Here is a 27,762-nt window from a genome sequence, read left to right as displayed (position 1 = left end):
GAAAATTTTAAATTAATAAATTTAAATCGAAAGTGACAGAATATTCCACAAAAAAGAGGAAAAAAAAATTATCATAATTTTCTCAATGCTTCATATTTTTCAACGAACCTTTTTTATCACTTACTGCATTTTGCCACCATTCAGTTCCGTGCGACAATCGATAGGTAGTGGTTCGTTCTGCTCATTCATTTCTCAGCAAGTGAGTTCGCAGCACGCAAATACGCGAGAGGGTCGACGCGGCCAAAACCAAAACAAATATTTTCGCATAACCGCTAGTTTGAGGATAGCTGAATAATTCAGAGCAAAATCGCTCCAAAAATTTTTAGTCAGGCCTAGTCATTTGTAAGCTTCGAAGTTCGTGTTTGTCGTCGCGTAAATGTGGGTCATCGTCGGCAGCTGAGATTTTTCCCACAGGAGAAGGTTTGTATTCATGATTTTTTCATTAAGTAGCTTAGCACGAAGGTTGAAACTTAATCAGGTATTGGGAACTTTGGTCCGGCGAAGTTTTAGTTACAATTATAGTGATTTTCTAGTGGAAACATCGGGTGATGGCGGGTTCTTCTGAGAATATAACAAATATTAGTTCAAAAGGTGTATAATTTGTTAGAACCTTCCAGCAGTGTTGACAATCGCAGTGAAGGACGTTCTGATTGAGGATTTTAATGATAGCATGTTAAATCGATATCAATGTCCCCATACTGTCTGGATGGATATTTTGATGTCTTGAAATTTGAGCGAGTACTACATGATTTTTGTTTCTAAAGCTTTTAATACAAAAATCATATTATTTTGGCCACTGTTGTAACCATGACCTTGCCGAGCGTTGTTATCAGTTACCTAATTGAATTGGAATAAATGCTATTTCATGCTAATGCCGCCGTCGTAACCCAAAGCCCCGGCCTTATCGCTGCTCTCATCTCAATAGGCAGTGTTTGTGGGTGATAACAGCACGTTTCAAGGGTGATATTCATCTGGCTGTGGTTTTTCAAAGAATGAATAAATAACTTAAAAAAAATAGCCGCAGTTTCTTAAAAGCACTCAGCTAGCAAAATCTAAACGTAGAAATATATACTCTCCATGTAAAGGCTTATAAATTGATCTCAGTTGAAAGGTTCTCCAAATCTCTGAATTGCAAATGTAACATCCTGGAACAGAACTGCTAAAATCTAATAAAAACACAAATTGAATTGAAGTTGAAAAATAGTCGCAGAGTCCGTAGTTTTGGATAAAAAAGGCATTGATACACGGAGAAAAAAGAGTTCCCAATATCGTGAACAAGCGTTCATGAAAATGGGAACCACGAACAAAGTGTTCAAATCTCATGGTACGTTTTTTGTTCGTGGTTAGCATTTTCATGAACGCGTGTTCACGATATTGGGAACTCTTTTTTGTCTGTGTACACTCATTTAACACGGTTACAGTTGTTTGTGATATATTGCAAACAATTGTAACCGTGTAAAATGAGGGTATCAATTAAATTTAATTTAAAAATTTAATTGAATCTAAAAATTTAATCATTTTCGAGATTTCTCCTGGTTTAGTATAATTTAAAATGATTCAGAATGATCCAAAGTGAATGAAAAATAATTTTGGTTAAGCATTTTTATCGATTTCAGGTAATTGCTGTTCTATTTCCATTGACATTTTGAAGTTTACCGATAAAAATTTGTAGGGTATTGAGGTTTTGCAGCGTGACTGTGTTTCAAATGTAGGTGGCGCCAAAATGAGGTTACTTGCCAAAAATCGTATTCCTTTCTGCTGGATTGAAGAACAAAATCGCTTATTTCTCATGATTCCCTGCATCAATCTTAATGAAACTGGTTGCAAAAGACGAGAAAAATTTTTTGCTTTAGAATAATGAACATCAACTTTTGGGCGCGCAAAAATTTGTGACCTTTTTCTTTAAAAAACATGTTTTGGAACACGAAAAAATGAGTTTCCCCGTATATACCAATGAAATAAACAGTTATATAGTTGATAACAGATGTGTTAACGTATATTCAACAATTTGTATTGATTTTTGACAGACTTGCTTGCCAAATAGTCCAAATTACTATCTTTTTCTAAATCTACAGTTTTCTCATAGAAAAATCAAACAAATATTGGAAAGTTATACACCAAATTGTTGGAAATAATTTTTCTCATCCGAATCCGGCATAAGTTTTATAAAAATGTTGGTTAGGAAGGAAAAAACACATTTTTTCTAAAAATCATAGGTTTACGCTATTTGTTCATAGGTGGCGACACGCGTCATTTAGTTTTGCTGCAAATTCTCTATGGGAAGGGGGAGAGGGGGAATATGCACCCCCTGGGCAAAATGCACCCCATAGTTTTTGCTAAATCTTCATTATTCTATAGATAGATGAGTTCAAAATCATTTAAAAAAGTATTTTTAGTTGAATTTTATGCAAAAAGCGTGGTTGGGGCAAAATGCACCGCTGTGATGCTTCTTTGTAAAAACAGTGGTGTCATCTAGTGGTGACTAGTGAAAACTGATTTTACCCGGTGCATTTTGCCCCAATGTTGTGGTACATATTGCCCCGCATGATTGTTTGAAATGAATAAAAAATGTTTGAGGGTTTTCAACACTTTTTTTCACATGGATGACGAAGAATAATAGTTTTTTTAGAACATCTAACAAAATTATTCCACAGAAATGCTGTTATGGTTGAGAATTCACAGTGCATATTACCCCCTCTCCCCCTAATATGAAGAAAAAAATATCAAAGCACCCATGGATTTCAACCATATCTAAGAATAGGGTCCTAAAGACCTATGTCAACTTTTATGTACAACATTAAGAACACGATTAAAAACCATGTCTGATCACTATTTTCAATTTAATGCAAAAAATTAATAAATTGACAAGACAACATTTTTTTGATGGATCAACTATGGCCCCTTTGGAACGAGCTGTCAAGTAGAATCTCCCGTTGCGTTTGTAAAAAGTGTTATTTTACTCAGAAAAATAAGCTTTATCTTTGTAAACAATAAAATCGCAAATTTATTCTCAGTTTTAGGACTCAATTCATAACAAAATCGTGTTTCTAAGTTTATGTCTGTGGTCTAAAAGCAAAAAAGCTAATAAAAAAGATTAAAACTTATGTAAGTGGAAAAAGAAAAAAAAAAAACATTCTAGATAATTGAAGTAAGTAGAAGTCATAAGTCTGAGAATATTTCTAAGAAATAATTATTAGGCAGTTTTTGTAGAATTTGTTAGATTTGTTTGTCTATACATGAGATGAATGCATACCAAACATGACAAATTGAAGTGGGGTGAAACGAACATCAAAGTTTGAGGTCAAAAAATCATAAAAAAATCTTATAAAATTGCTTGCATTTTTGCAATACTTCATCAATTTAACCTCTTTTAGTTGCATTCGAATGGTTTTTGAAAGCCCTTTAAAATGTGTCACAAACCTCCGAGATTGGTTTGACTTTTCTCATAGCTTTTGCAAATTACTGTTAAAGATAAAAAATGGAATATTTTTCTAACTTCAATATATTTTTGCAACAACCTCTTGACGCCTCGAGAAAAACGCGTTTTAACATTTGACTTTAAAAAATAAACAAATAAAGCACGCAATGCAAAAACTCTGTTTGCTGATTTGAAAATCTCGAGTGCAAAAAGCTCAGAAATGAAAATATTTTTCAATGATGTTTCAGGATGCAATGCATCCGAAAACGGTGAATTTCCATTGTCAGGGTTCTGAGATATGTCTTTTTGTAAAAAAAAAATATCGGAGCTCGGTAAATCAATTGAACATAAAGCACCATGCGTCTCCAGCAAATGTACATTTCGATGGAGAAGCATGGTACTTTAAGTTCAAGTGGTATACCGAAATATGATTGTTTTTTTCGCATTTTTTTTTTCTCTAAATCCTGGCAATGGATTATACATAGATATTCACAAAGTAATCAAATATTTTATGACGTTGTGTTCATATTAGATCCAACCAAACGTAAATAGATACCTCATCTAAAAATAAAATGAAAGTAGCACCAAATATTCTAATACCACTTAAATTAAAAAAAAAATGTTAAAAAGTTATTCAAACTTCAAATTATGATAAATGAATGTCTCTTTTTTACATTCTGAGCCATTTGTCTTCATGAAAAAGCGAGCAAAACATAATAGAATCAAACGTGAGATAAACAGTGTACGCCTACAACAAATGCCGTGTGGGTTTGATAGGAGGACTAAAATAAAAAGACCTCTGTTTACACTTGAGCACGCACATGTCGACTCTGTATAAATAGGGTAGATTCAGTTTTTGTTGACACTCTCTGTTTTTGATTTTGAGCTGTTTTAAGTTAACAATTTCAAGTAACAATGTTGATCTCTAACCCTAGAATACAAACATTTGCAGATTACCGCAAGCTATTCCACCACGACGACCACAGCTGAGACTTGACCATTCGCGAAGGAGAGAGAGAGAGTGGGTAAAAAAGAAGATTCACACATGCTCTACCGCCGCTACACTGCACTGCCCAAGACTCTCTAGCTCGGCATAAGCCGCGATTTACTAAGTCCACACACATATCCATCTCTCAACTCTCAACTAAACGCCTGTGACTGTGGCCTGTGCAAGCTGCTGCAAACAAATATCGGTCGGTTGAAGCTTCTCAGTATTACCTACGGATTACGTGCAGAAGGCTGGTCTAATCAAGCTTGTAATCATGGTAAGTGGTCGCCGGACTTCCGGAACCGTGCGAAAAAGTGCGTTTGTGAACTGTTTTGTAGAACTGACTTTGGAAGACTTATGTAAGCCGAAGAGTGTGAAGCATGGTTTGTGAGAGCTGAAGAACGATTCGCGCTGGAGATTTGCCAAGGAAATTTACGACAATTACGCTAAAGTCAACGCTTGCGTAACGAGTGCGTTCATATTATGAGAGACAGGACTTATGAACATCTTAAAGCCAATTACCTAAAGCTAGATTCATTTTCATTACTCTTGCTGTTTTACAACATGTATCTTCCTCCCATCCTTGACCTTTGAGTTCAAGGTAAGGCAGTCCTCACTTTGCAGGATATCAAGTCACCGTGTAATTGAGTTTGTTACAGTTAAAAAACCTAAAAATAACCTCCCAAGAACAAGTACAACCTGGCCTCTGTTGACGGACGGGCGGTGGGCCAGGCTGATTAAATGGTTCACGATTTTCGTGCACTTCCCCCTCCTAGTGAAAAGCTGGTTCGTGAAATTAAGTGTGTGTTGCCGTCACACGCCGTGATCCCACACACCGAGGGTAGTAATTTTTCGCGGGAGATGAGGCGAAAAAATATTTTTGACACAGATTTGACTAGAGAGAAAAAAAAAGAAGAATAAACTTTTGTGTCTCATCGTGACGAATTTGGCGCTTGTGATAATTTGGGGTATTTCGGTTTTATACTTTGTTGATGGATTGAGCAAATGTGATTGGATGTGAAGTGGTTGAGGGTGTTTATTTATTTTGATGGTGGCCTGATTTTGATAATTGGCAATTAGGTTTGAAATTTGTCACTTCAGGTTTGATATTGATATTAAGATCAGCGTTTCATTTATGACAGCCAAGAAAATTGATATTAAAAAAAATTATGTGTTGGTACATATAATTAAAGTGGACTAATTTCTAAGTTAGTTTACATTTGTTTTGCCTTCCTCACTTGAAAAATCAATTTGACCATAAAATTCTTTCTTGTACGTCTACAGGGAAAATGTAATCGATGTTAAAAGGTTCTTGCAGAAAAAATTCCTAGTTAATTGAAATAACTTACATTTGTCAAAATGTTCTTAACATGAAAACTCATTTTTTTTAATTCGCAATCTATATTACACATACTGACCAAGATCTTTCAAATGCAACAGAGCAGGATTTCCAATGTCCATTTTACCCCACTTGCTATTGCCATAAAAGGGTTGATATTTCAATATTTGGCATTAGCTCTTCTTAATAATTTTAAAGACGTGAAGAAAGACTTTTATGATTTCATTATTTTTTTTTAAACGGGAAGTAAATTATTTAAGAAAGCGATTTAAACTTCAAGAAATCTGTTAGTTGAAAAACAGTGGTACTCAGCCAGCTGAAACTCGCGGGCCACTTTGGCATCTTGCCGTAGAGTCGTGAGCCACACGTAAGACACGAATAAGGAAAAGAATGAAACTTGAAAAATTTAAATAGTTCGAAAGTGGAATTCTGAGGAACTGTTTTTTTTCAAATTTTATCAGGACCCTATTTTTCACATACAAATAATTTGAACAAATATTCAAAAAAAGCATTTGCAAAAACAAAACAAATGCCCAACTTTGTTACTTTGTTTTACTTATTATTTTCGAATGAAAATTTGTCGATAAATAAAAAAAAAGTAAGAAAAGGTACTGTAACAGTATTCATAATTCCAGTCCCCGCTCACCAAGTCCTCATGGCCTAGTGGTTAGCATTTTTGCTAACCAATCCAAAGGACGGAGGATCGAACCCCGCCTCGAGCGACTTTGATTTTTCGTTCATATTCATCATTTCAAATTTCTGTGTTCTTAACTTTCTCATTGGAAGCAGATGGGCCTCAATTTAGAACTGTCAAAGCGGAACCAATTTACTGTTTTAAAAATGATACCAAGAAGTGGCAAGTATTGTAATCGATCTATAATTTATTTTGTCAGCATTAAAAAAATGACTCGAGCTTTTGAGGTATTCGAAGTCAACAAATCTTAAGATACAAAGATACATAATAGGGTGGGTACGTTTTTCAAAAATGTTCTCGGATCAAGTTTTAGTATGGTTTCCCTTGTAGGGCATGCCCATAGGGACTTTCATGCCAAATATCAGCTCATTTGGTTGTAAACTGGCTGCGCGCATCAGGGTTAAAGTTTACATGGGAATTACTATGGAAAATCGGAACTTTTTGTTCAAACGCTCCCACAGGTCTGGGAAAATTACGCGCCAACTTCTGGTATGGTCAGGCCTATGGGGAATGGTCTGGAGAACACTTTTCCCGAAGAGAGTATATGGATTCGTTGTTCCTAAACCTGGCGCATCGGCAAACAATCCGATGTCTCCGGAATCAACGGTTTTCCCTCAAAAAGCATCAAATTTTCCTTAGCATGCTATGAAAGCTCGATAAACACCGCGACGCCATACGTCAGGCAGCTACCACGTGGGTGAGAAACGGCTGGAATATTTAATTGCAAACCTTCTTTTCACTAGAAAGTGATCAGTTCGAATAATCCTGATATTATTTAGTCGAATTCAGAATCTTTGCATAGCAAATTTGTATTTTTTTTGCAAATATTTCAACCACGTGGTAGCTGCCTGACGTATGGCGTCGCGGTGTTCATCGAGCTTTCATAGCATGCTAAGGAAAATTTGATGCTTTTTGAGGGAAAACCGTTGATTCCGGAGACATCGGATTGTTTGCCGATGCGCCAGGTCTAGGGACAACGAATCCATATGCTCTCTTCGGGAAAAGTGTTCTCCAGACCATTCCCCATAGGCCTGACCATACCAGAAGTTGGCGCGTGATTTTCCCAGACCTATAGGAGCGTTTGAACAAAAAGTTCCAATTTCCCATAGTAATTCCCATGTAAACTTTAACCCTGATGCGCGCAGCCAGTTTACAACCAAATGAGCTGATATTTGGCATGAAAGTCCCTATGGGCATGCCCTACAAGGGGAACCATACTAAAACTTGATCCGAGAACTTTTTGAAAAACGTACCCACCCTAATACATAATCTCGGAACTTTCATTCGGTTGTTTTTCTCGTTCACAAAATTCCACCAAATTCTGACGCAATTTTTTTGTCATGTGGAAAATAAAAAAAAGCACCTTTTGGCCGCCCATCGTTGAGTCTACGAACAAAAAATGCGCAAAGCAATCAATTATTCAGCGAAAACTTTCCAAAATGTTTCCAAAGTGTTATAAAACAAGTCACTTCAGCAGCAATAAATATGTCACGTTTGAGCTTGAACAAAGCCTTTTACTTTGTTTATGTTTACAGCAATAGTGCACTTGTAGTAGTGAGTAGCAGTTGGGAGCATTCGAAAATCACGTTACGCATTCTGTTTTTTTTAATAATTTTTTACCCCTGATTTTTCGGACTAATTTTGAAGGGGAGAGGGCTACATAAACCTTGAAAAGTATTTGCAACAGCCTATAGGTTTAAAAAAATAATCATTCGTTAGATTTTCAATCGTTATGCAGCTTCTGCCTGTTCGTTGGTGTGTTGATGTTTAGTTTCTTATTTCTTTTTCTTTAATAAGCAATTTCTTAAAAACATGTAATCTTGTAGTTTCAAAAAAATAATCCATATTAAGAGCTTTAAACTTTGAGCATCGTTTTATTGAACTTTCCCCTGACCTAATTTGCTTAAATTTGGCCCAGATTTGATGATTTGATTTGAATTAAATTGCAAAAATTTTCAAGAAGATCCGAAGGGATCTAAAAAATCCAACCTGTTTTGAACTGTTGGACATTTTCCGTTATTTACGTAATTTATAATATTTTACTTTTCGAATATTATTGCAATCTAAGTTTAGGGAAATGATTATTTTCATTCAATTAACTTTTGAAACCTTTAACGTTTTATAAATCCTTTTGAAACCTTTTAAAATTTAATTGTGATGTCCAATTTATGAATAAATTGAATATGTTTTGAATCATTTCTTTTTTAAAGAAAACATTTTCTATAGAGCTTAACATGAAAGCACCTAAGTGGGCAACAAAAACATTGGATTTAATGCAAAATATGAAAAATTGATACAAATACAGGCAAATAAAATAACAGCTCTTACAAACCCATGAACCATCTGTACAGTTCCATTTCTCGCTGGTGAACCTAACTTATTTTGTTTCCCCCTGTCACAACTTGCGTCATGTGCCTGCTCTTGTCACTCCGAATCTGTCCTCTTGTTGAAAACACCTCACCAAACAAATCCACAAAAACATCACATGCCCATTACAATTCACTTCGCCGCCACCGCCGCTCATTACTGCTGCGCATGGCAGTTATTCATGTGTCACCAGATGGCGATGGAGCATGAGTCCAAGCAGAAAGCCGCTGGCGGCGGAACCAGCCCTGGCACTTCCGCAGCCCAGACACCAACGGCAGCCGGCGAAATTGTAAGTTGCATGATGATGAGGCCAACTGTCGGAAGCGAATGATTTTGATGTAGTACAACAAATAAGTCAAAAACAAGTACAGCTATTTAATCGTACTAAGCTAGTAACGTGCGCTATCTCTCTCTCTCTCTGGTTATCATGCAACTTGATTTTCCGATACCAAATGGCTTCAACATTGATTTCAGCTGTTGGCTACAAATTGCCTACATTGTATGACCTAAAAACGCCCATAACTTGCTTCAAGGCTTAACATACGTGCCCTAATTCCTAACTGCCAGCTTCAGACACTACAAAAGAACACACTAAATTTTGATGTTTCACGTGCATAACTTATTATTCCAAACCCCCCCAAAATATGCCCGTTCCAGATTCGTGACTCGAACGTGCCAATCATCTGGGTGCTGGGCGGTCCCGGCTGCGGCAAGGGCACCCAGTGCGAGAAAATCGTGGCCAAGTACAACTTTTCGCACTTTAGCACCGGCGATCTGCTGCGCGATGAGGTCGCGTCCGGCTCGGACCAGGGCAAGGAGCTGCAGGAGATGATGAAGAAGGGCCTGCTGGTGTCGAACGAAACCGTGCTGAAGCTGCTGGAGGCGGCCATGACGAAGGCGCTCGGCGGCACCGTCGGCTATCTGATCGATGGGTGAGTGGGAGTCGATATTTGTTCTAGATGGAATACTTATAAAGTTATTTTAATGTGCTTTCAGCTACCCTCGTGAGCCTGCCCAGGGACCGGAATTTGAAAAGTTCATCGCGCCGGTGGACATCGTTCTGTACTTTGAATGTTCGAACGTAAGTATACTCTAATCCTTGTGCACCAGCAGCACGGTGGCAATTACCCAAAACTTGGCCATGTCATGCACATACTGCGCGTAGTTGTCCAAGTACGGATCGATGGCGTACTTCATTTTGTAACTGATGCCCTGATTTTCCTTCTCGATTACCGAACAAAAGCTCACTATTCTATACCGCGAGTAGTTGTAAGATCGCACCCTGTCCTGAATCGCCTTTGCAATCTTCTGACTCAACTCGAGATTCTTGGCCGGGTTGTAAACGTATTTGATGGGATCTCCGTCCTCGTCCTTGAGGTTAAACTGCTGCCGAATTATTCGCTGCATCACCAGCTTAATGCGCTCTACGTCGAAAGGGGGCTTCGCTGCGATCGGAGACTCTTCCTCTTCCTTGTTGATCAATTTGTTGAGGTCCTTCGAGACGTCCTTGTACTTGGCTTTGCGATTTCCCAGCGCATTGGCTAGGGTTTCGGAAAATCTCAAGATCGGTGCAGGTTGGATAGAAGCACTGAAAAGATGCGAATTTAGCAGTTTTTAGGACTAGCATTGCGTTTTGCATTTTTTTTTTTCGTTGAAGGAAAACAAAATATTGCATCTTTTGAGCCACAAAGAAAGATTTTTTTTCAAATCGTAATATTTTGGAAAAACACGAATTTCGTTCTTTTTTTGAATCGTTATTTTATGTAAAATCGAATCTACAGTCGAAAAGGACTTCACACATTTTCTGAAAAGTGTTCCGTTTTCGACACAATAAAATATGTTTTTTCCAAGTAGCACCAAAACAGCACTAAATTTTCAAATGGCGACATCACAGAAAATAATGGTCCGATTTTCAATATTTTTTTTTGTAATTTTTCCGAAGACGAAAAAAAAAACGAAGTTGACTTTATAGCTGTCGGCCACCATTGCTAGTACCAACCACTAGTGTCTTCCTTTTATCTACAAGGACTTCGCCGCCCTGGGCTCCTAAGTGTATGAAAGTATGGCACGGAGCGACGGCGCCGAATACCCATATTTACACAAAGAATTTTAGAGCGCCCGCCGCGGGATTCGAACCGGCGACCTCTGGATTGTGAGTCCAGTGCGCGGTCCGATTGATCCACACGGGCGGGACATTGTAATTTTTCCTGATCCCTTAAAAAATCATTTCGAAAATTTTTAACTTTTTAAAAGGGTGTTATATTGAATTTATGGCTGTATTATTTTTTACAGCTTATCTAAATAATTAAAAAAATATATCTTTTTGACGAGATATGAGAATTTCAAAAATATTTTTTTTTACATTCAAAATTCAGTTCAGTTTCAGTGACATCGACATAAATAAATTGAGTGATAAATACTTATAAAACTTTCTTTTCATTTTTACTTCATACTTGACTGGCGAAGGAACGAAAATACCATTCTTCTATTTTTCATAGATGAATTATAGAAAAAAATGTCAGCTTTTTGAAAAAAAATGGTATTTCCTGCTATGGCAATTTTCCATTGATGATTTTTTTCACAAATGGACGATTTTTCATAGAATGATACCAAAAAAACCTAATGTAACACTTTAGAAAAATGTGTAAAGTCCTATACGATTTTACACTTAAAAATTAACTTCATCTACCTATGGTTGGTACTTTTCGCACTCCTTAGATAAAAGATCCAGAAATAATTGACATGTAATCAGTGAATTCTTTGAATACAATTAAGTATCGAAAACCGGTGTGACATTGATACTGGTAAGTTTTTTTACCTACTTTTAAAACATGTACTGGGTTAGGCCACACAAGATCCATGCACTATTTCTTTAAAAAAAGTTTTTCAAAAGTGTTTAAACAAAACTTGCGTTGAAAATTCTTATTTTGAATTCCGGGGTGACTTTGAAAGTCATAGTTTTTCTTGTTAAATCGGATACTAATTGTTCAAATGTTATTTTTACAACAAATGTACCATCACATGATAGTTTTTAAGAAAAAATAACATTGTTTTTATCAGTCATGCAATTTGAACGGAACCCGTTCTGCGTTCGTTCTCATTCTTCAAAATGAACTGAACCCCCTGCGCAGGAACCATTGCTTTTCGTTCCAAAAACAGAACGTCACTTTTTCGTGCCGTTCTCTTCAAAGCTTGGAACGCGTTCTGTGAACCGCCTGTAGCCAGAGGCTCTCTATGGCAACTGTTTAACTTAAATAAACATTCAATAGGACGATTTGTATAGAGCTTAGTTAGCTCGGTGGTAACATGCAAGTACAGTATTTTAAGGACGTGAGTTCGAATCTCAATTTTTTACAATTTTTTTTTTATTTGGTTGGGATCCGAATTTTGACGAAAATTGAAATTACATTTTATACAAATCAAGGGAAACTCCACCTAGGCTAGGGAGACTAAAAAGAAACGGTTCAAAGGCAAAAATCATCTGAATGCACCTCCAACTAAAATGGAGGCGAAATCGTATCGTATTGTCACCGTGATTTAAAAATTTGTTCATGCTATTCATGTTCAGGAAAAAAAGAGATTCGAACTCACTACCTCTGATTACTAAACCTATTTGTTACCAGTAAGCTAGCAGTACTGCCATGTAAACGGATGATTTAAAGCCAGTGAAGTTTGGCTAGTCTACTGAGGTCTTATCTAAGGAAAATGTTGGAGTTCTGAACTGGGTTCTCCGTGCGTTTTAAAAAAGCCTACTGAACGAACGTTTCTTAGAGACGAGCGTTCGTTCTCGGAGCTGTTATTTTTCGTGTTGCTGTGTGAACTTGAACGAACGGAGAACCCGTTCAAAAGCATGACTGGTTTTTATTAAGTTAACTAAGTTCATAAGCTTTTTTAAAAAATAAAAACACATATAAATTATAGGTAAAATTGTGAAAAAGTCAGAATTTTGTTCAAAATTCTTTGAAACTAAATGTGTTTTTAAATGGTCGATTCATATTGCATTTTCAGCTGAATTCGAAGCACGAATCAAAAGTTTTCACATTTTATTGGGAATTTGTTCTACTGGATAATAATTTGGAAATTTCTCCAAATTGTTTTTCAATCTAATTTTATCTTCTCCTAGTGGAAAATTTTCCAAAGAATCCGAAAATGCATTCCATTTTATAATTTTCATTGAGAAATTTATGACACTTTAAATTAATAAAGTAATGATATTTATAAACATTTTTTTGATTATCGTTAGCTAACTTTATAAAATTTTCAAAATGTTACGGAAACATTTTCTTGAAGTACTTTGACCACTTCTCTACCACTGTAAGTATGATTACATACCATTTCAAACTCTTCGTTTTGCGGAAAAAAATCTTTAGATCTATCAAAGTTAATCAAAGGTTTACGGTACTCAGAAAACTTGGTGAAAACAAAAGTTTCAACTTAAAAAGTACATAAATATTTGTGTGGTACTTAAGTGGTCACAGCTTGAGACAGGGTTGCCAGATCTTCAAAATTTTAGACTAATTTGAATGGTCTTTCAATTACCTATACAATGGTAGATCTGATGATGAATCCTGTCATAGATTTCACACTGATAATTGGGACCCGGCATCAAAAAACTACATGCATATCACTTAAGTAGTCATGACTACAGACAGGGTTGCCAGATCTCCTCAATTTCAAACTTGTTTGAACAGTCTTTTGATCACTTTATTAATGATGAATCCATCGATTTTCAGCGACTTTGTTGAAGAAAAATATTTTTAATTTGTTTATCTTAATGTACTCAGAGTAAACATAACCAAAAAAATTGAAACGATCAAACTTTGTCTTACAGTTAACAAAATTTGCTCTTTTTTATTTGTAGAATTTCACGTTTTATTTGTTATTCTTACAACTAAACATCTTGGCTTTAGAAATGGTATTGCCAATTTTTACAGTATTTATGGACTCGTTAGACGCGAAAAAGTTTCTAACCTTTTTCAACCTGTCGAATATACAAATTTGAAATGCATTTGTCCACAAATATTCGAATTTGCACAAAATTATTTTTTTTAAATTTAACTTACGTGTTCTTTCCACTACTGGTGATTTTGATCTTGCCCCAAACTGCCATCCTCAGTGCAATGTATTGATTTATTTTCACCCACAAAAAGTCACCAAAATACAAAAAGACAACGGTGCAGGCACTTGTGAATGCAGCCAAGTTCACTACTAGAATGACGATGCAGTTCCAAACTAGTTTTTTTGGCAATAAATCAGCTGTTTGCAGTACAACCAACCAAAATTCGATTTCTACCCATCAATTAACACGTGACACGTGTTTCGTGACTTGTTTTTCACTTTCGAGGGGCGGCAGACACCCTTCTAAAGTATGTTTGGAGAAACTATGTAAGAATGCTGCTTTCGTGCAATAACCAGGCCATAGACAAGTGCACGTTAACTGATTTCTGTGTTTTTTTTTTGTGCAGGAAACGCTGGTGGCCCGTATCATGAAGCGCGCCTCCGAATCGGCCACGGTTCGTGCCGACGACAACGAGGAAACGCTCAAGACCCGAATTGCCACCTTTCGGGAGAACACCGAAAAGATTCTGGTTCAGTACCCGACCCAGCTGCGACGAGTGAGTATCTTTTACGGATTATGAATATTTATTACAAACTCATTAACATGTGCAATATTTTCGCACAGATCAACGCCGAACGTGCCCCGGAGGAGATTTTCGCCGAAGTGGAAAAGTCCATCGACGAGCTGCTCGCCAAGAAGGGTAAAAAGGCCTAAGTTGCGCAACCAAACTCGACCTAAATAAATTTAAATGTAACCAACCAAACCATCACAACAATTTTAAAAACCACAAACACGGGTGCTGCTGCTGGAGTTTCATTGGTGCACAAAGTGCTGAGTTGCACCAGCTTTTGAGAAACGTTACACAATAAGCGAGCTACAGTTAAACTTTACTCACATTTTACGAAAGTTTTGATAATCCTAAGGCAATCTAAGACGCGCTTACAGAAAGCAAGGCCAACCGTTTTGAAATAAATAAAACAAAATCGCACGAAAGTGAAAAAACAATAATCGGTTTTTTAGCGTAGCGAAAATTCTACATTCAGTGTAACTCTAGTGTATATTGAAGTCGTACGGATTCTATTGATGTAAGCAATATGAGAATTACCAAAGATTACCATTTATTTATGTTAGCTTGTTGACTCTAATAAAGCAAAATTTAAATGTGTCTAGGTGGTTTGTGTTTGATTTTCTTGAAGGAAAAAAATTATCATACTTTTCGTATAAAATGATCTTAATTTAGCCAGTGTATTTTTTTCTAAATTATATTTTTTTTTTGCATTTCTGGTTTGAAACCCCTTACCTTTCCTGTCACTTTCGAATGACGAAACGGCCTACTAGGCAACAAGTTGCAAAAAAAAAAGATTTTTTTCAGCTAAGTCGTACGTCAGCCCGAGCAGACGGAAATATCTTGAGAATAACATTTTTTGATATTTGAAAATACTAGGCCAATAACATTTTATATTATTTATAACAAGATTTGTTATTCGCCGTTATGATTTTTTTGTTATTGGATTGTTATTGTAATAACAGACTAATAACATTTTAAGTTATTCTTCGAACAAATCTTTGTTATTATTTTTTGTTATTTTAACAACTAATCCGATCATCCCAATAACAGTTTCAGGTATTCTTCCATAACAAAAAATGTTTTCCCAAGTTGTTCTGGCTTTCAATCAATATCAGACCGTTAACAAATTTTGTTATGATAACATAAACTGTTATGGAACTCTTATGCAAAAATGGATTTTGCAAAAATATTCCATAGCACTTTCTGTTATTTTAACAGTATTTGTTATTGAAATGGCATGAATTTAGTTATTAGCGTCTGTTTGGGAGCTTTATTGAAAAGTATTACTTTTCGATTTTGTTTTTTTTTGGTAGAGACACAAATAAGCCGTTTCGTCGTTCGAGAATGACAGGAAAAGTAAGAAACTTCACGACTGCATTACTTAAAGTACTTTTCGGCACTCAAATAGTGTTGCAAATTGGTTTAAAATGTGATTCTTACTTCAATTTGAACTCTGGAAAAAAACTCTGGAAGCAAAATGAATATTGCAAAAATCAAATAACATACAAGTTGGATTTTCCATACAAATTCCCATACAAAAATTTGAATGCTTTGCGGAAATCCGGGTCTGCTCCTAAAATTTAGGGGGTTGTTTAAAGGCCTGATTGTGACCAGAAAATGGTTGAAATTTGAAATTACAAGCCATGGTTTCAATATTTGGATTAAAATGTGTTTAAGAATGCGTTTTACCAAGCTTTTTATTCTAGTACAGTTGCTTAAAATTTTAAAATTAAAATAACATGCCATAGTCAAAAGTGTTTTAAAATGTATTTTGCACTTGTTCAGTTGTTTTGCAATCATAATTTTTCAAAAAAGTTAGATTTGACGAAAACAAAAATATTATCGAAAAAAACTTTTTGCGATACTAAACATCGAAAATTTTCCAGAATTCAAATGAAGCTGAAATCACCCCAAACATTTTAAAAATGATTTTAAACGCAGGGCAATGCAATTTAATTTGATTTCAGCTGATTGCTGAAATTTTTTTTTTGCCCCCTGACAAACACTTTAAATAAAATTTTTGCCAGCCTAACTCAGAATCGAAAAATCTTTTAAAGAATTTTATATTTTTGGGCATTAAAAATCGGACCAATAGTTGTCGATTTTTTTGCTATAGCTTAGGGAGCGTTCTTTTATTACGTAATGCATAAATGAATGGAATTTCTCCTTACGAATTTCAAAAAAATCAGCGTAACACGGCCTTCGAACCCCCCTCCCCCCAACTGCGTTACGTAATAAAAGAACGCTCCGTTATTGAAAAAAAAAATTACAAGCAAAGCTCTAAATATCTTATTATGGTTTTGAATTTTTGAAAATTATTTGATTAATTATTTGCATTACAAATATTTTTTTAACTATGTATCCAAGGTTAAAAAGGAGAGAGAGGGGTACAAGCCAAGGGTTTAACATTTTATTCAACAATGGTTGGAAATTGCACTACAGTCATCTCACATATTCGGAACACCCACAAATTTGGAACACTTTTGTGATAATTTGTCAATAGCATGCCAAATGAATCTTTTCTGGCGACCCTTCTATTTTTAAGAACCTTTATTTGGACATTCTCTTGCTATTCCACTAGCAAAAGGAGTTCTTTTTGAATAAAAAACTGCATTTCGAGACTGTTTTGTTCAGAGCTGCAAAACACTGCCTTTAAATTACCTGTTCCATAATTGTGGGATGTTAGGGGAAATATACCCTTTCTAATCAAACACCTATCTTCGTCATATGGATAGTTTGATGCTCGATTAAAGCTCCAAAAATACTATTTAGGCTATAAATTTACCAGCAACAGCACCGCCTCGAGTAAGCACGGATAATTAAGGTCATTTACTGCCCAAAAAGATCAAATTTAATGCACTTTTGATCATAATTTCTATTTTGCGAGACCATTTCTCATCATTTTGGTGGCACACACACCCACACGCAAGATCAGAGGTTAACTGCTTAACGAAAGTAGCCATCAATATCTTTTCACTTGCGCTAACGATTTCAAAGCGCTTAAGATATAAAATTGCTTCCAACTACCGGCAACATGTTCTTTTGCACATTAGTTGGGCACTCAGTTGAAAAATAATCCCGAAAAATGTAAATAATTAGCAAGCACCATCAAAAAAACAAACGCCCTAAGTCTTCTGACATTTGAATTTTGTCTACCCATTCCAATCGAAGGCTGAAGAAAACCGAGCGAGAAGCGAAGGCAAATAAAGAACACCAACACCACCAACATGTTGATGCAGCGCCTGTTGGAGTGAGCAAGTGTTGCCAGGAAATATTCTCTATAAATGCTACTTTTCGTGAGTGTTCGCTTAAAATTTCATCAATTTTGGCAGCACTAAGCCGACCCAAAAGAGCGCTAGAAGAAAAAAAGAACTAAGCTGAAAATAAAAAATGGCCCAATGCACTCGACTGATTTTTGGAATATTTTTTAAATGCTTGTAAAAGGAATAGCATAACTTTTAATAAAAGTGAAAATAAACAGAAATGTTCACAAAAAGTTGCTCTACTCGTTGGTGTACTTGGTTTTAGTGAATTTCAAGGAACAATCTAGATTATCCAGCATCATTTAAACACGACCTCTTATTAGGCTTAAAATGGGCATATTTCCCCTATTGTGGCTCTCACAATTGTGGATCCAGGTGTTCAGATATTTTTATAAAAAAAGTCATCAGACCATTTATAAAACATTATTAAGCTTGAGTTTCATTGTTTTCAGTGTGTGAAGTCATTAGTTTGTAGAAAATATGTACTCCTGGAGAGAATCAAATTTTGTTCACATCCGTAAGAAAAAAGTGTTCCGAATTTGTGGATTTCAAGGGTCAAAGTTTTTCTTCAAAAACTTGATATAAAAGTTAAAATTTGCAGTTGTTCGGTACAGCATTCGAAAGATCGCATGGAAAGCTTTCAAATAAAGGAAAAAGCGAATCATTAATTTCAATTATCGATTTTCTATGATTTTTTGAACAATAGCCGATCTGTAAACTGTTCCGAATATGAGGGATGACTGGACATGCCTTAGATGTTTCGCAATCATACACACTTTGATTTTCCTGCCGAACCCCGACACAATTTTGCAGAAATCAGAAAATCGTATTTATTTGTAAGAAAAAGGCCAAACTTCGGCAAAGTAACAGTTTTTTTTAGCTTATAAACTTTTCGGGTCATTTTTGATGGAACAGGTGACATAAACATTGAAAAAAGATTTACAATGGCATTACCTGAAGACGAAAAAATAAAATCATTTGGATCGGTGTTTGTGATAGTAACTTTAAATGTTATTTACGTAAAGCTGAAATAAATTTGTTGCCTGATAATCTTCATCACTACCAATTGCTACATTTATTTTTTTTTTAATTTAAATTAAAAACATTTGCGATACATACTAACTAAGTTTCTTTTTGCAAATTTCATAATCTTCATATAGCTTCTTTTTTACAAGGAATGCTACTCATATTTCACTTCAGCACTGGATTCAATCCTTATGCACCAGTATCAGCGTCGAAATAATCCAAAATCTAGCCATATCGTGCACATACTGAATGTAATTATCCAGGTACGGATCGATAATGTACTTCATCTTGTAGCAAATCCCCTGCCCATCTTTCTCCACAATCGAGCACAAGCTAACGATGCGGTAGCGGGCGTAGTTGTACGATCGCACCTTATCCTGCACCGCTTTTGCAATCTTCTGACACATTTCCAGATTCTTGTTCGGATCGTACACCCACTTAATCGGATCGCCGTCCTCGTCCTTCAGGATGAACTGCTGTCGGATGATCCGCTGCACTATCAGCTTGAGGCGATCCTTGTTGAACGGAGGAGTCGCGATCGGGGTGTCCTCCTCTTCCTTGTTGATCAGGTTGTTGAGATCTTTGGAGACGTCCTTGTAGCGCGTGTGACGCCCATGGCCCAGTTCCGCTATGAGGGACTCGGAGAAGCGCTGGGGGGTTTCCTGGTAGATTGAACTATTGTTGGGTTATTGGCAGCTAAGTAACAGGGTCAAAAGTAAAAGCTACTGACGTGCGCTTCCGACTGCTGTTCATTTCGACAATTTTCCAAACGGCCATCACCACACTAGTTGAAAGAATCGATTCAGCACTTGTGTATCCATGCGGGTTCACCTCCCAAGTGATACGTTAGTGCCGAAAATATACCTGATGGTTTTTGGCACAATGTGCAGTGTGCAGTAGAGCAAAAGCACACGATGGAAGGTTGCACAATTTTTGGGGGTGGTGTAGTGCAATTAACACCACTGACACATGCTTTTTGGGGATTCATTTTTAGCACCGAAGGTCATTGCATTCCGGTCTGTAAGGACGAGCGAGACGTGTTGCATGCTGGAAGTTGGTGAAATGTACTCAGATAAGCAGACTTTTGGCAATTGATTTTTTTTTTCGGTGGAATTTTATTGAATTTCAATTACCCGACCCTTCAATCGTAACCCCAGCTACCACTTTCTTCGGTCGAGCTCGATTGTTGGGCCGCCGAACGGAGCACTTTCGCTTGAGTCGCGCCTCGTACTGCGGTGGTCCGGAGGTGTTCAGCTCGCAAATGAATCGCAGCGAGTGGTTGCAGTTGTGAACCGTCCAGGAGCTGTTGTTCGGCGACAGGGCTACGCAGCCGGGTTGGCGGGTTCGGGCTGGATGTCCGGGAGCCCACGCACGGTACAGGAAGCATTCCAGCGGTTCGTGGGACGAGGTGAAGAACTTGTTTTTGACCGTTTCGTTGAGGCCGATGAAGACGGGTTCGGTGGCGTTTTTGGTGTCGTTCTTGAGGAAGCTGATGGTGCTTTGAAGCCGGGACAGTCCGACGGTACGACGATCGCTGACCACGTGGGCTAGAGTGCCGTCCATGGATAGGCACTCGTTGTACGCTTGGGAGTAGTTGAGTCGGCGATCGTCCAGGACGAACATCCCAATCGCTGGCAGACACGTTGCGTTACCTGAAGCTAGTAGGGACTATCGGTCAGTAACGGGTTTGAAGTCGTAACTGTCAAACTTACGTGCAGGTCGCGTGTACAAGCTGTAGTAGTCGAACCGGGTATCGTTCACCACCGTCGACAGGTTCCGATACTCCGGACAGTCAAGAACCTGACAGTTGTAGAACTCTTCCGGATCTGCGGTGATCGTATCCGTTCCCTTGGGAGGCTTCTTGCTGGTATTGTTCCTTGACCGCTGAGCATCAACGAGGTCAAACAAATTCGTCAGATTTCGACCTTTGGGACCAAAGTTGAACGCCATCCCGTGGCGCTTCCGGGCGTACTGGGCACACTCCTTGACGGTGCTCACGTTGATCAACCCAATGATGGTCTTGTTCGAGCGTTGGCAGTGTCTCAGGGCGTGGAATCGATGCTGGATGCGGGTTCGATGCCGAGAGCAAATCGGTTCAGGGTGGGTTTGGAAGAGAATCGCGATGGTGATCGCGACTTGCAGGAGAAGCATGGCTGCTGATCTGCTCTATTAGCTTGACGTAATGAGACTGATTCATGTTGATGGGGTGGACGGGTTAATGGGACCTTTCGGATGAAATGATCGTTCAAGTTTCGCTAGGTTGCTGAAACTGTTACGTGATTATCACTCACATTTTACCTTCTGTCGTTTATTCAATGAGTTACTGGTTCACAATAGGTGGCCTTTTACCACACTGAGTTATTCTGTTTCACTCTTTCTAATGACAATGTTTTAGCCTCTTATTATTTGTTCGATTCCTAAACAGAACAGATTCTCCTATACACAGGTTAGATTGTGTGTGTGCGGCGGATCAACAGTAGAAATATCCATCAGTTTCCATACGGTTAAAAAGTGCGTCTTCTTCGGCGTCGTTTTCGCTTTCCTCGATTTTTAAACAGTAAAAAGTCATCTCGGAATTGGTAAACTCTTTTGTACTGAGATTCCGTAAAATTAAACAGGTTGGGCCGCTGCCACGTGGTTGCGTGTCAACGCCATAATATAGGATGGCTAACAATTATAGCAAAGCGGAGGGGGAGGCATTTTTGCTTGGTTTAACCATTTTTTTAGTTGATTGCTATCGTTTACATGTGTGAGGGGTTCTTCAGAAAAAGACTAACATTCGTTTGATGATCACTAAAAACTGGTTATATGACGCTACGAAATTGTGGATTGCCTTCATATGAAAATGCTATAAATTCGAAACTCTGAAATTTCAATTTATTGAAAAATGTGTAATGAAAAAACGTGGTTTCTACTAAAATATCACTGTTAAATAAATAATTACTGATCGCTTTGTACCATATAGTCAAAATATCGCTCATTTCATGATACCAGCTGATAATAATCATGTCCGTGCTTTTCATATCCGCAGGATAAACCAAAAAGTGAATTTGAGGATATCAATCGTCGCTGTCGTGCTAACTTGTCACACGTGCAATCACCTTTTGACTTTCAATTCTGAGATATTTAATAAGACCGAAACAACTCCGTGCATTTTTGCCACTTTTCATATGAAAAAAATTTCATTCTTGCCGTCCTATCTTGACACACCCTGGAAATTAATGTAAGTGCGATAAAGGAGAAAGGAATTCCAGGTCAGAACGCGTTTGACACAAGTACGAAATTTAGAATTGTTGTTGTTTACATTCCGGCCTCTCGTTTTTGTTTATTCAAGGTCAAACATTAAAACGCGTTTTCTTTTGGAATGTCAAAAAGTGACGTGTGACAAGTTAGCACGATTTATGATTTATGTTACAGCAAAATTTCATACAACGGCAACCCACCCTACTCTACAATGTTTAACTTTACTTGCACCTTTGTAGAACGTGACATGACTAACACTAAGATCTTCGAACAAAGTGTAACATAAGAACAGAAGGGAAAACCCGTTTGCTGTGAAATCATGAAAATATTCTTTTCTTTTCTTGGTGAGTACTTTTTTCCTTTTTTTTTCGGTGAATAATATTTCTTGTTGTTGCAAGTCTGTACGATATGTCATTTTATGAGCCATTGAACAATCATTGTTTGCTGGTTTGTGTGTGTGTGTTTTATGTGCTATCGCTATGTTTGTGTACTTTTGGTACCTCAGCTGCTGCTAGTTTAAATACTTTTTTGTCTGTGTTCATTATACTAACGAGAAACGTGTGTGTATTTGTGAGATGTTCTTGTTGTTGTTGCTGTTAGTTTAGGCTGATTTTGCTCGGTGGAATGTTACAGTGTGTTTTTTCGTATTTTTTTTTTGTTATTTCGCGTGGATTTTTTTTCTTCTAACAAAACATAACTCTAACAACAATGAATGTAACGTAGCCGGTGTGTAAAGCTTTGCTCACGTGATAAAAGTCTATACAAGAGTGTGCTGTGAGTTGTGGGAGTGCAGCCGATAGTAAATCCATACTCAAGGAGAGAGGAAGAATGTCATGCGTTTGGTGTGGTAGTTACGTTTTTCTCCTTGCGAGAAAAATGTAAAACTTAATTTACGGCAGTCTTTTGTCATCTTTTTCTCATTTTAGTTTCGCTTAGAGAGATTTTCTACGTTTGTGAAGGTTAGTACAAGTACGAAAAACTCAGTATAAAACGCTTAATTACTAAAAACAATTTTGAACTTATCAAAAGTCAGTTTCACTTACTAATCATTTTCTCGCTCGCATTTTTCGCTCACTCTTACGCACGCTCGTTTAAATTTGCTCTACTCTTTGAGATTTGCTTGTTTGCTGTTGATTCTTTTCTTTATTTTTGTATTGATTCTTTGCAGATTTTTCAACTCTACTCTACTTACACCCTAAAGTAGCACATCTATTAGTGTTGTTTTACTTCCTCTTGGTTTTTTGTTTGTTTGTTTGCCATTGTTTACTTAATAGATATCAACTACAAAAGCCTTACTCTTGGAGTGCGATTTTCTGCCCGCGTGTGGATACTGAGTTGAAAAACCTTTTTGAATTTTGGAATATTTGTCATTTTTTATCTGGTTGCACGAAATCGACCTCTTCACTTACGAGCACAAATCGGACGCGACGCAAATCCGCGAACGCTACGGCAAACTCTCTCTTCTGCTCTCCCTCTCCGGAACAATTGCACAATGTCGCTCTAAACAGAGTTCGAAACCGTCTGCTATCGGTCGTTTTTAAATCATTCACTTTTGACGTTTCCAAAAACACATTTCACAGCAATTTTCACCATCCAAAATGCAAATTGAGTGTCATCCGCGGTAGTGTAGGCTAAATGAGTGCCACGCTAGTATTTCGTTGAATTTTCTCCTCTCTGAGCATATTCGTTTGTGGCTATAGCCGTAAAGCAATTGAACCAATCGGTGACTGCTTGCGAATCGAGGTTAACTTACCTTAAGGTGTAACGTGCCATCATCGAATATGGCGAAAAAACATGGTTGATGAACTGTCCTGTTCCACCTTTAAAATGATGGGTTTTTTGTTCCCCCTTAACCAGTGGAAATCTGGTACCTTTTGAGAAATTCGAAAATTAATCCCAAATGAGTCACGCAGCATATATAGTAAATTAATCATCGTAAACAGAACAGTTGCAAGAATCAAAAACACAAGCAATCACGTCCAAAACGGGTATTTTTTCCACACATTTAGCCTGTTTTCTAACACTTTGGGTTTTCCATACAAAACTTACATCACCGAAAAACGTCCATTTATTCACTTTACCTCAATAAATTGTTGATCCCCAAACGTGCTGCAGCCAGGAGCGTCTGCTGATCACCACAAATTTAACCAAAACGAACAATTTCGCGAAAATCGTCCTCCTAAACTTGCGAGTTGAAAATTTCCGCGAGCAGTTTTTCTCTTGTTTGACACGATTTAACACAACCATCAGTTACATTAGTATTGGTAACCATCATGATTCGTATCACATCGTGTTGCCAGAAATTGTATTACGATTTTTGATAATTCAATATTTTGATACTGATATTAGTGAATACTTTGTCTTCCTAAATGTCGTAAAAAGTCTATAAAATTAATGAATTTTGTTTTCCTATATAAAAAATACATGTAAAGAGTATAAAACCAATCAAATTAGTGGAAAGTAATTCAAAATGAAAGTTTACGCTAGAAGCCCATTGAATTTTGGCAACACTTTTCTCTGACAGGCGGACCGGCCACTTTTGGCACTGACAGTTCTGTTTGTTTTTATTCTTCAAATTCGTCCACTCGTTCAAAGCAAGCAGAGAAGAAAATCCTCGAAAATAAAATCGCGGCCAGCTAACTTCCCTCTCGGGGGCGCAAATCCATCTTCCGCTGTGCTTTTTGGCATCGTTGTTGCTTCTACCCGGCACTTGTCCCATCTGGGCGGCTACTCAAGGAGTGGGAGGTGAGTTTGGATTTGCTTTTTTATAGTATTTTTTTGAAGAGTTACGAAAGTGGTTCTATTTTTAGTGCACTATCTGGAGCCGGATGGTGTCAACGCGGACCTACCTGACCCGAACCGGATTGTTCGGCCGGGATTGGGTACCTTTTGCTACCGGGGGAAGGACAAGCAGTTGGGGCGGTTGTTCCAGACGGTCATTTTGAACTGCGACCATGACGATTTTAGCCAGTACGATGACGGCAACCCGGAGAAAGTTCGGGCGCATCACGAAACGGAGCAGAGTCTGCTTTCGTTCAACTTCCTGTCCAACAGCCGGAAGAAGGTCATTAAGCTGGATCCGTCCAATCAGAGCTACATCGGGGTCGTTTCCGGCGAGGCGTACGTGATCCGGGTTGAACCTGATCCGCATCGACTTTTGGCGGATTATTCTGCTAGCGGCGGGGGTGTTTGTGTTTTCGTCGGTGGTTAAACTATCGGCATTTTTGCCAGCTTTTTGAGGTTGTCTATTTGACCAGCAAGATCTTTCTCCGGAAGCCGATGATGTACGGCGTAATGCTAGGAGGATGGACGCTCGGGTTCTACTTTGCCCTGATGCTGTTCGACAACTTGCGACTGATCTTTGTCACGTACCAGGTGTACGTGTTCTGGTACGTCCCGTGACCGGATTCATCAGCTTCGTCGTGTGCTCCCGGATGGGTCCTCCAAAGAACCAGCGCAGCAAGAACCTCCTCAAGTGGCGCCTCCGACTGGCCGCGATCGGCGCAATCTTCTTCTTAACCGCCTACCGGGAGGCCACCACTGGATTCTGCATAGCCCTCTTTATCTGCTACTACTTCCTCCTGACCAGAGTCAGCTCCCTTTACCGGCGTCGATTCCTGCCCAAGCGACGCCTTCTCATCGTCGAAGAGTTCAACAAGCAAGGGGCCCGCGAAACCATCAAAGCCCTCGACGAACTGCGCGAGCCACGAATGGACGCGTACAGCCAGCAACAGCAGCTGATGGTACAATGAGCAGCCGTATCCACAGGACTAACCGGAAGTGACAAGGCATTTGCTGTTGACCTTACCAGCGACTTGGTAATAATGATCACAGTTAACACTCCAAAAGTTTATTTCTTACTCCGTTCCCATCTGCCTTTGTAGGTTTTATTTCTAGTCCATGCTGGCTTCAGAAAATGACAGTTACAAAACATACGAAATAAATGAAAAATAAATGGATATTTTATAAACATCAAATGAATCAAATGCTTTACTATATTTATCACATTTCTACGGATTAACCCAACCCCGCCTCTAAACGGGCTTCGATCTAAAAAAACGGCAACATTCAAATTTTCATCCAATTTTTGATATTTAAAATGCATTGGAAAGAAGAACTTCTATTTTTTTGAAAATGTAACGTTTGGAAGTTTGACTTGTTTTATGTGACTTTGCCAATGTTTTCCAAAATGACATTTTTCAGGGGTCAACTTTGGCTGTGTTTTTTAATAACATTTCCTATATTTTAAGTAAAAAGTAGTATTCAGTCATTTTTGTAGTGTCCCAGACTATGCCTCTACGCATGTTTTTACAATTTAAATGATAATGGTGCCATTCCAGAGAAAAAACTAGCAAAAAATTGAAAAAGTGACTGTTAATACATGAAAATATATGAAAATATATGAAAGGCAAAATATAATGATATGAGGTGGTAGAATAGGCCAAATACTACCAAAAACAAAGATAAACTAAAAAAAATAAAAACAAATTTAAATACTAAAACAAAACATGATGAACATAAAACATAAAATTTTCGAAAAAAAATTGGGCGGTAGAGGGTTAATCCATTCAAAAAAATCAAAAAGATTTCTAAAGAATTCCATAATGGAAATTTACCATCATACAAAATTAGCCTCTTTTAAATGATATTCCAGCATGTTCTTATTTCTACAAAACCTCTTTTGAAATGTGAAGCGAGAATTTTTGCGTACACTACTACCGCTATTCGGAATCACTAATACTAATTCATCAGTGACGTCATCGATGATGATCATCAAACTAACACTATCAAAATGCACTAATACATATGAAGTCAAGATTGCCTTCACGTTTCACCTTAAAGAAGTGAAAATGTCTTTAAATTTATGATTAAAAAAATCGTGTTAAAAACATATTTCTCAATTGGATTTTAAACGGAAAAATCGTGGTAAGTTTATTATTGTTTTTAAAATATTTAGGATGTTTGTACAAAGTTAGTTTTGTTCCAATCGTTTTTCAGCAAGACTTGTAAAGTATGCTAAAACGTAGAGAAAAACATGATTTCAGATCCGATTATGCAAGTCCGAAGATCTTCAATGTTATTTCGAACAAAACCAAGAATAAAAATGCAATCCATTGCCCAAGTCGATTTATCTCACCCAGTATCCACCCTGGCAGCATAATCATCGTATCATTCTACCTAACCCATCTAATTACTATTCTCCAGAAGTGCGTCCTTCTCCCCTTCGCTAAAGTGATTGGCGTTTGTGCTGTTTTTATCGTTCAGGAGGGGCGTCTTGACGTCCGCGTCTTCGGTTTCACCGTTAAACAGCGGTGGTTTTCCGTCCCCACTGGAGGAGACACCATCTCCGGCTTTCGATTCTTTACTGGATTGCTGCTTCTGTTCAGTCACAAGCTGGTGGTTCTGTTCGTTCACGGTGATTGCTGGTACCGCATTCGATGTGCTGCTGCTGCTCACCTTCATCTCCACGTACTCCTGGTTCAGGCGGACACTGTTGGGGCTGGTGGTGCTCGACGACACCGACGTGATCTGGTGGGCGGGAGATTCCGAGGGGGCTAGGGCCGGTGGGGACTCTTTGGGTTCTTCGACCTCCTGGACCGTCTCCATCGTGGTCACCGGAAGGATCGGGGACGCGTTCTTGGGCACCTTGCCCTGCAAGTAGTAGGTCATCAGTTGGCCCTTGCCCTTGACCGCGACTAGGCCACGCTGCTCGAAGGTGTACCCGAAGGTCTGCAGGATCTGGCAGGTTTCCTCGGTCACCTGAAAAAGATTATGATTTTAGAACTGACTTAGTAGC

General features: G+C 37.9%; 4 protein-coding genes and 1 pseudogene across 8 annotated transcripts in view; 2 read left to right on the top strand and 3 right to left on the bottom strand.

The window, feature by feature from the left end:
* Positions 1-199: 199 nt before the first annotated feature.
* Positions 200-15,030, top strand: LOC120422394 (adenylate kinase isoenzyme 1). Of its 2 annotated transcripts, XM_039585813.2 has the most exons (7): positions 200-420; positions 4,371-4,683; positions 8,982-9,095; positions 9,464-9,738; positions 9,803-9,887; positions 14,272-14,421; positions 14,490-15,030. In XM_039585813.2, exons 2-7 carry the CDS (start codon positions 4,681-4,683, stop codon positions 14,577-14,579), a joined length of 717 nt encoding a protein of 238 aa, XP_039441747.1. In that variant the 5' UTR covers positions 200-420; positions 4,371-4,680; the 3' UTR covers positions 14,580-15,030. The 2 variants fall into 2 exon arrangements, with proteins under 2 accessions (XP_039441747.1, XP_039441748.1); XM_039585814.2 differs by lacking the exon at positions 8,982-9,095 and having other exon boundaries at positions 205-420.
* Positions 9,894-14,259, bottom strand: LOC120422395 (uncharacterized). Its single transcript, XM_039585815.2, has 2 exons — positions 13,870-14,259; positions 9,894-10,394 (listed from the first exon to the last, which is right to left on the bottom strand). Exons 1-2 carry the CDS (start codon positions 13,914-13,916, stop codon positions 9,899-9,901), a joined length of 543 nt encoding a protein of 180 aa, XP_039441749.1. The 5' UTR covers positions 13,917-14,259; the 3' UTR covers positions 9,894-9,898.
* A 4,215-nt stretch (positions 15,031-19,245) lies between the features above and the next one.
* LOC120422384 (uncharacterized) lies at positions 19,246-24,783 on the bottom strand. Of its 2 annotated transcripts, none has more exons than XM_039585795.2 (3): positions 20,435-24,783; positions 19,453-20,380; positions 19,246-19,384 (listed from the first exon to the last, which is right to left on the bottom strand). In XM_039585795.2, the coding sequence occupies exons 1-2, from the start codon at positions 20,871-20,873 to the stop codon at positions 19,848-19,850; spliced, it is 972 nt and encodes a 323-aa protein (XP_039441729.1). In that variant the 5' UTR covers positions 20,874-24,783; the 3' UTR covers positions 19,246-19,384; positions 19,453-19,847. The 2 variants fall into 2 exon arrangements, with proteins under 2 accessions (XP_039441729.1, XP_039441728.1); XM_039585794.2 differs by having other exon boundaries at positions 19,256-19,397.
* Positions 20,905-26,654, top strand: LOC120422385 (nuclear envelope integral membrane protein-like; annotated as a pseudogene).
* Positions 26,655-26,847: 193 nt separating this feature from the next.
* Positions 26,848-27,762, bottom strand: part of LOC120422382 (adenylate cyclase type 3) — a 128,058-nt gene continuing 127,143 nt past the window's right edge. For all 3 annotated transcript variants that reach the window (XM_039585792.2, XM_039585791.2, XM_052708671.1), the window contains exon 20: positions 26,848-27,725. In XM_039585792.2, coding sequence (XP_039441726.1) covers positions 27,153-27,725 — 573 coding nt within the window. In that variant the 3' untranslated portion in view covers positions 26,848-27,152. The remainder of the gene's footprint in view (positions 27,726-27,762) is intronic.

The sequence above is a fragment of the Culex pipiens genome, chromosome 2, assembly GCF_016801865.2.
Source record: "Culex pipiens pallens isolate TS chromosome 2, TS_CPP_V2, whole genome shotgun sequence".
In the NCBI taxonomy this organism is placed as follows: Eukaryota; Metazoa; Arthropoda; class Insecta; order Diptera; family Culicidae; genus Culex; species Culex pipiens.
The sequence above is the reverse complement of the archived record's forward strand: the minus strand, read 5'-3'. Positions and strand labels throughout refer to the sequence as shown.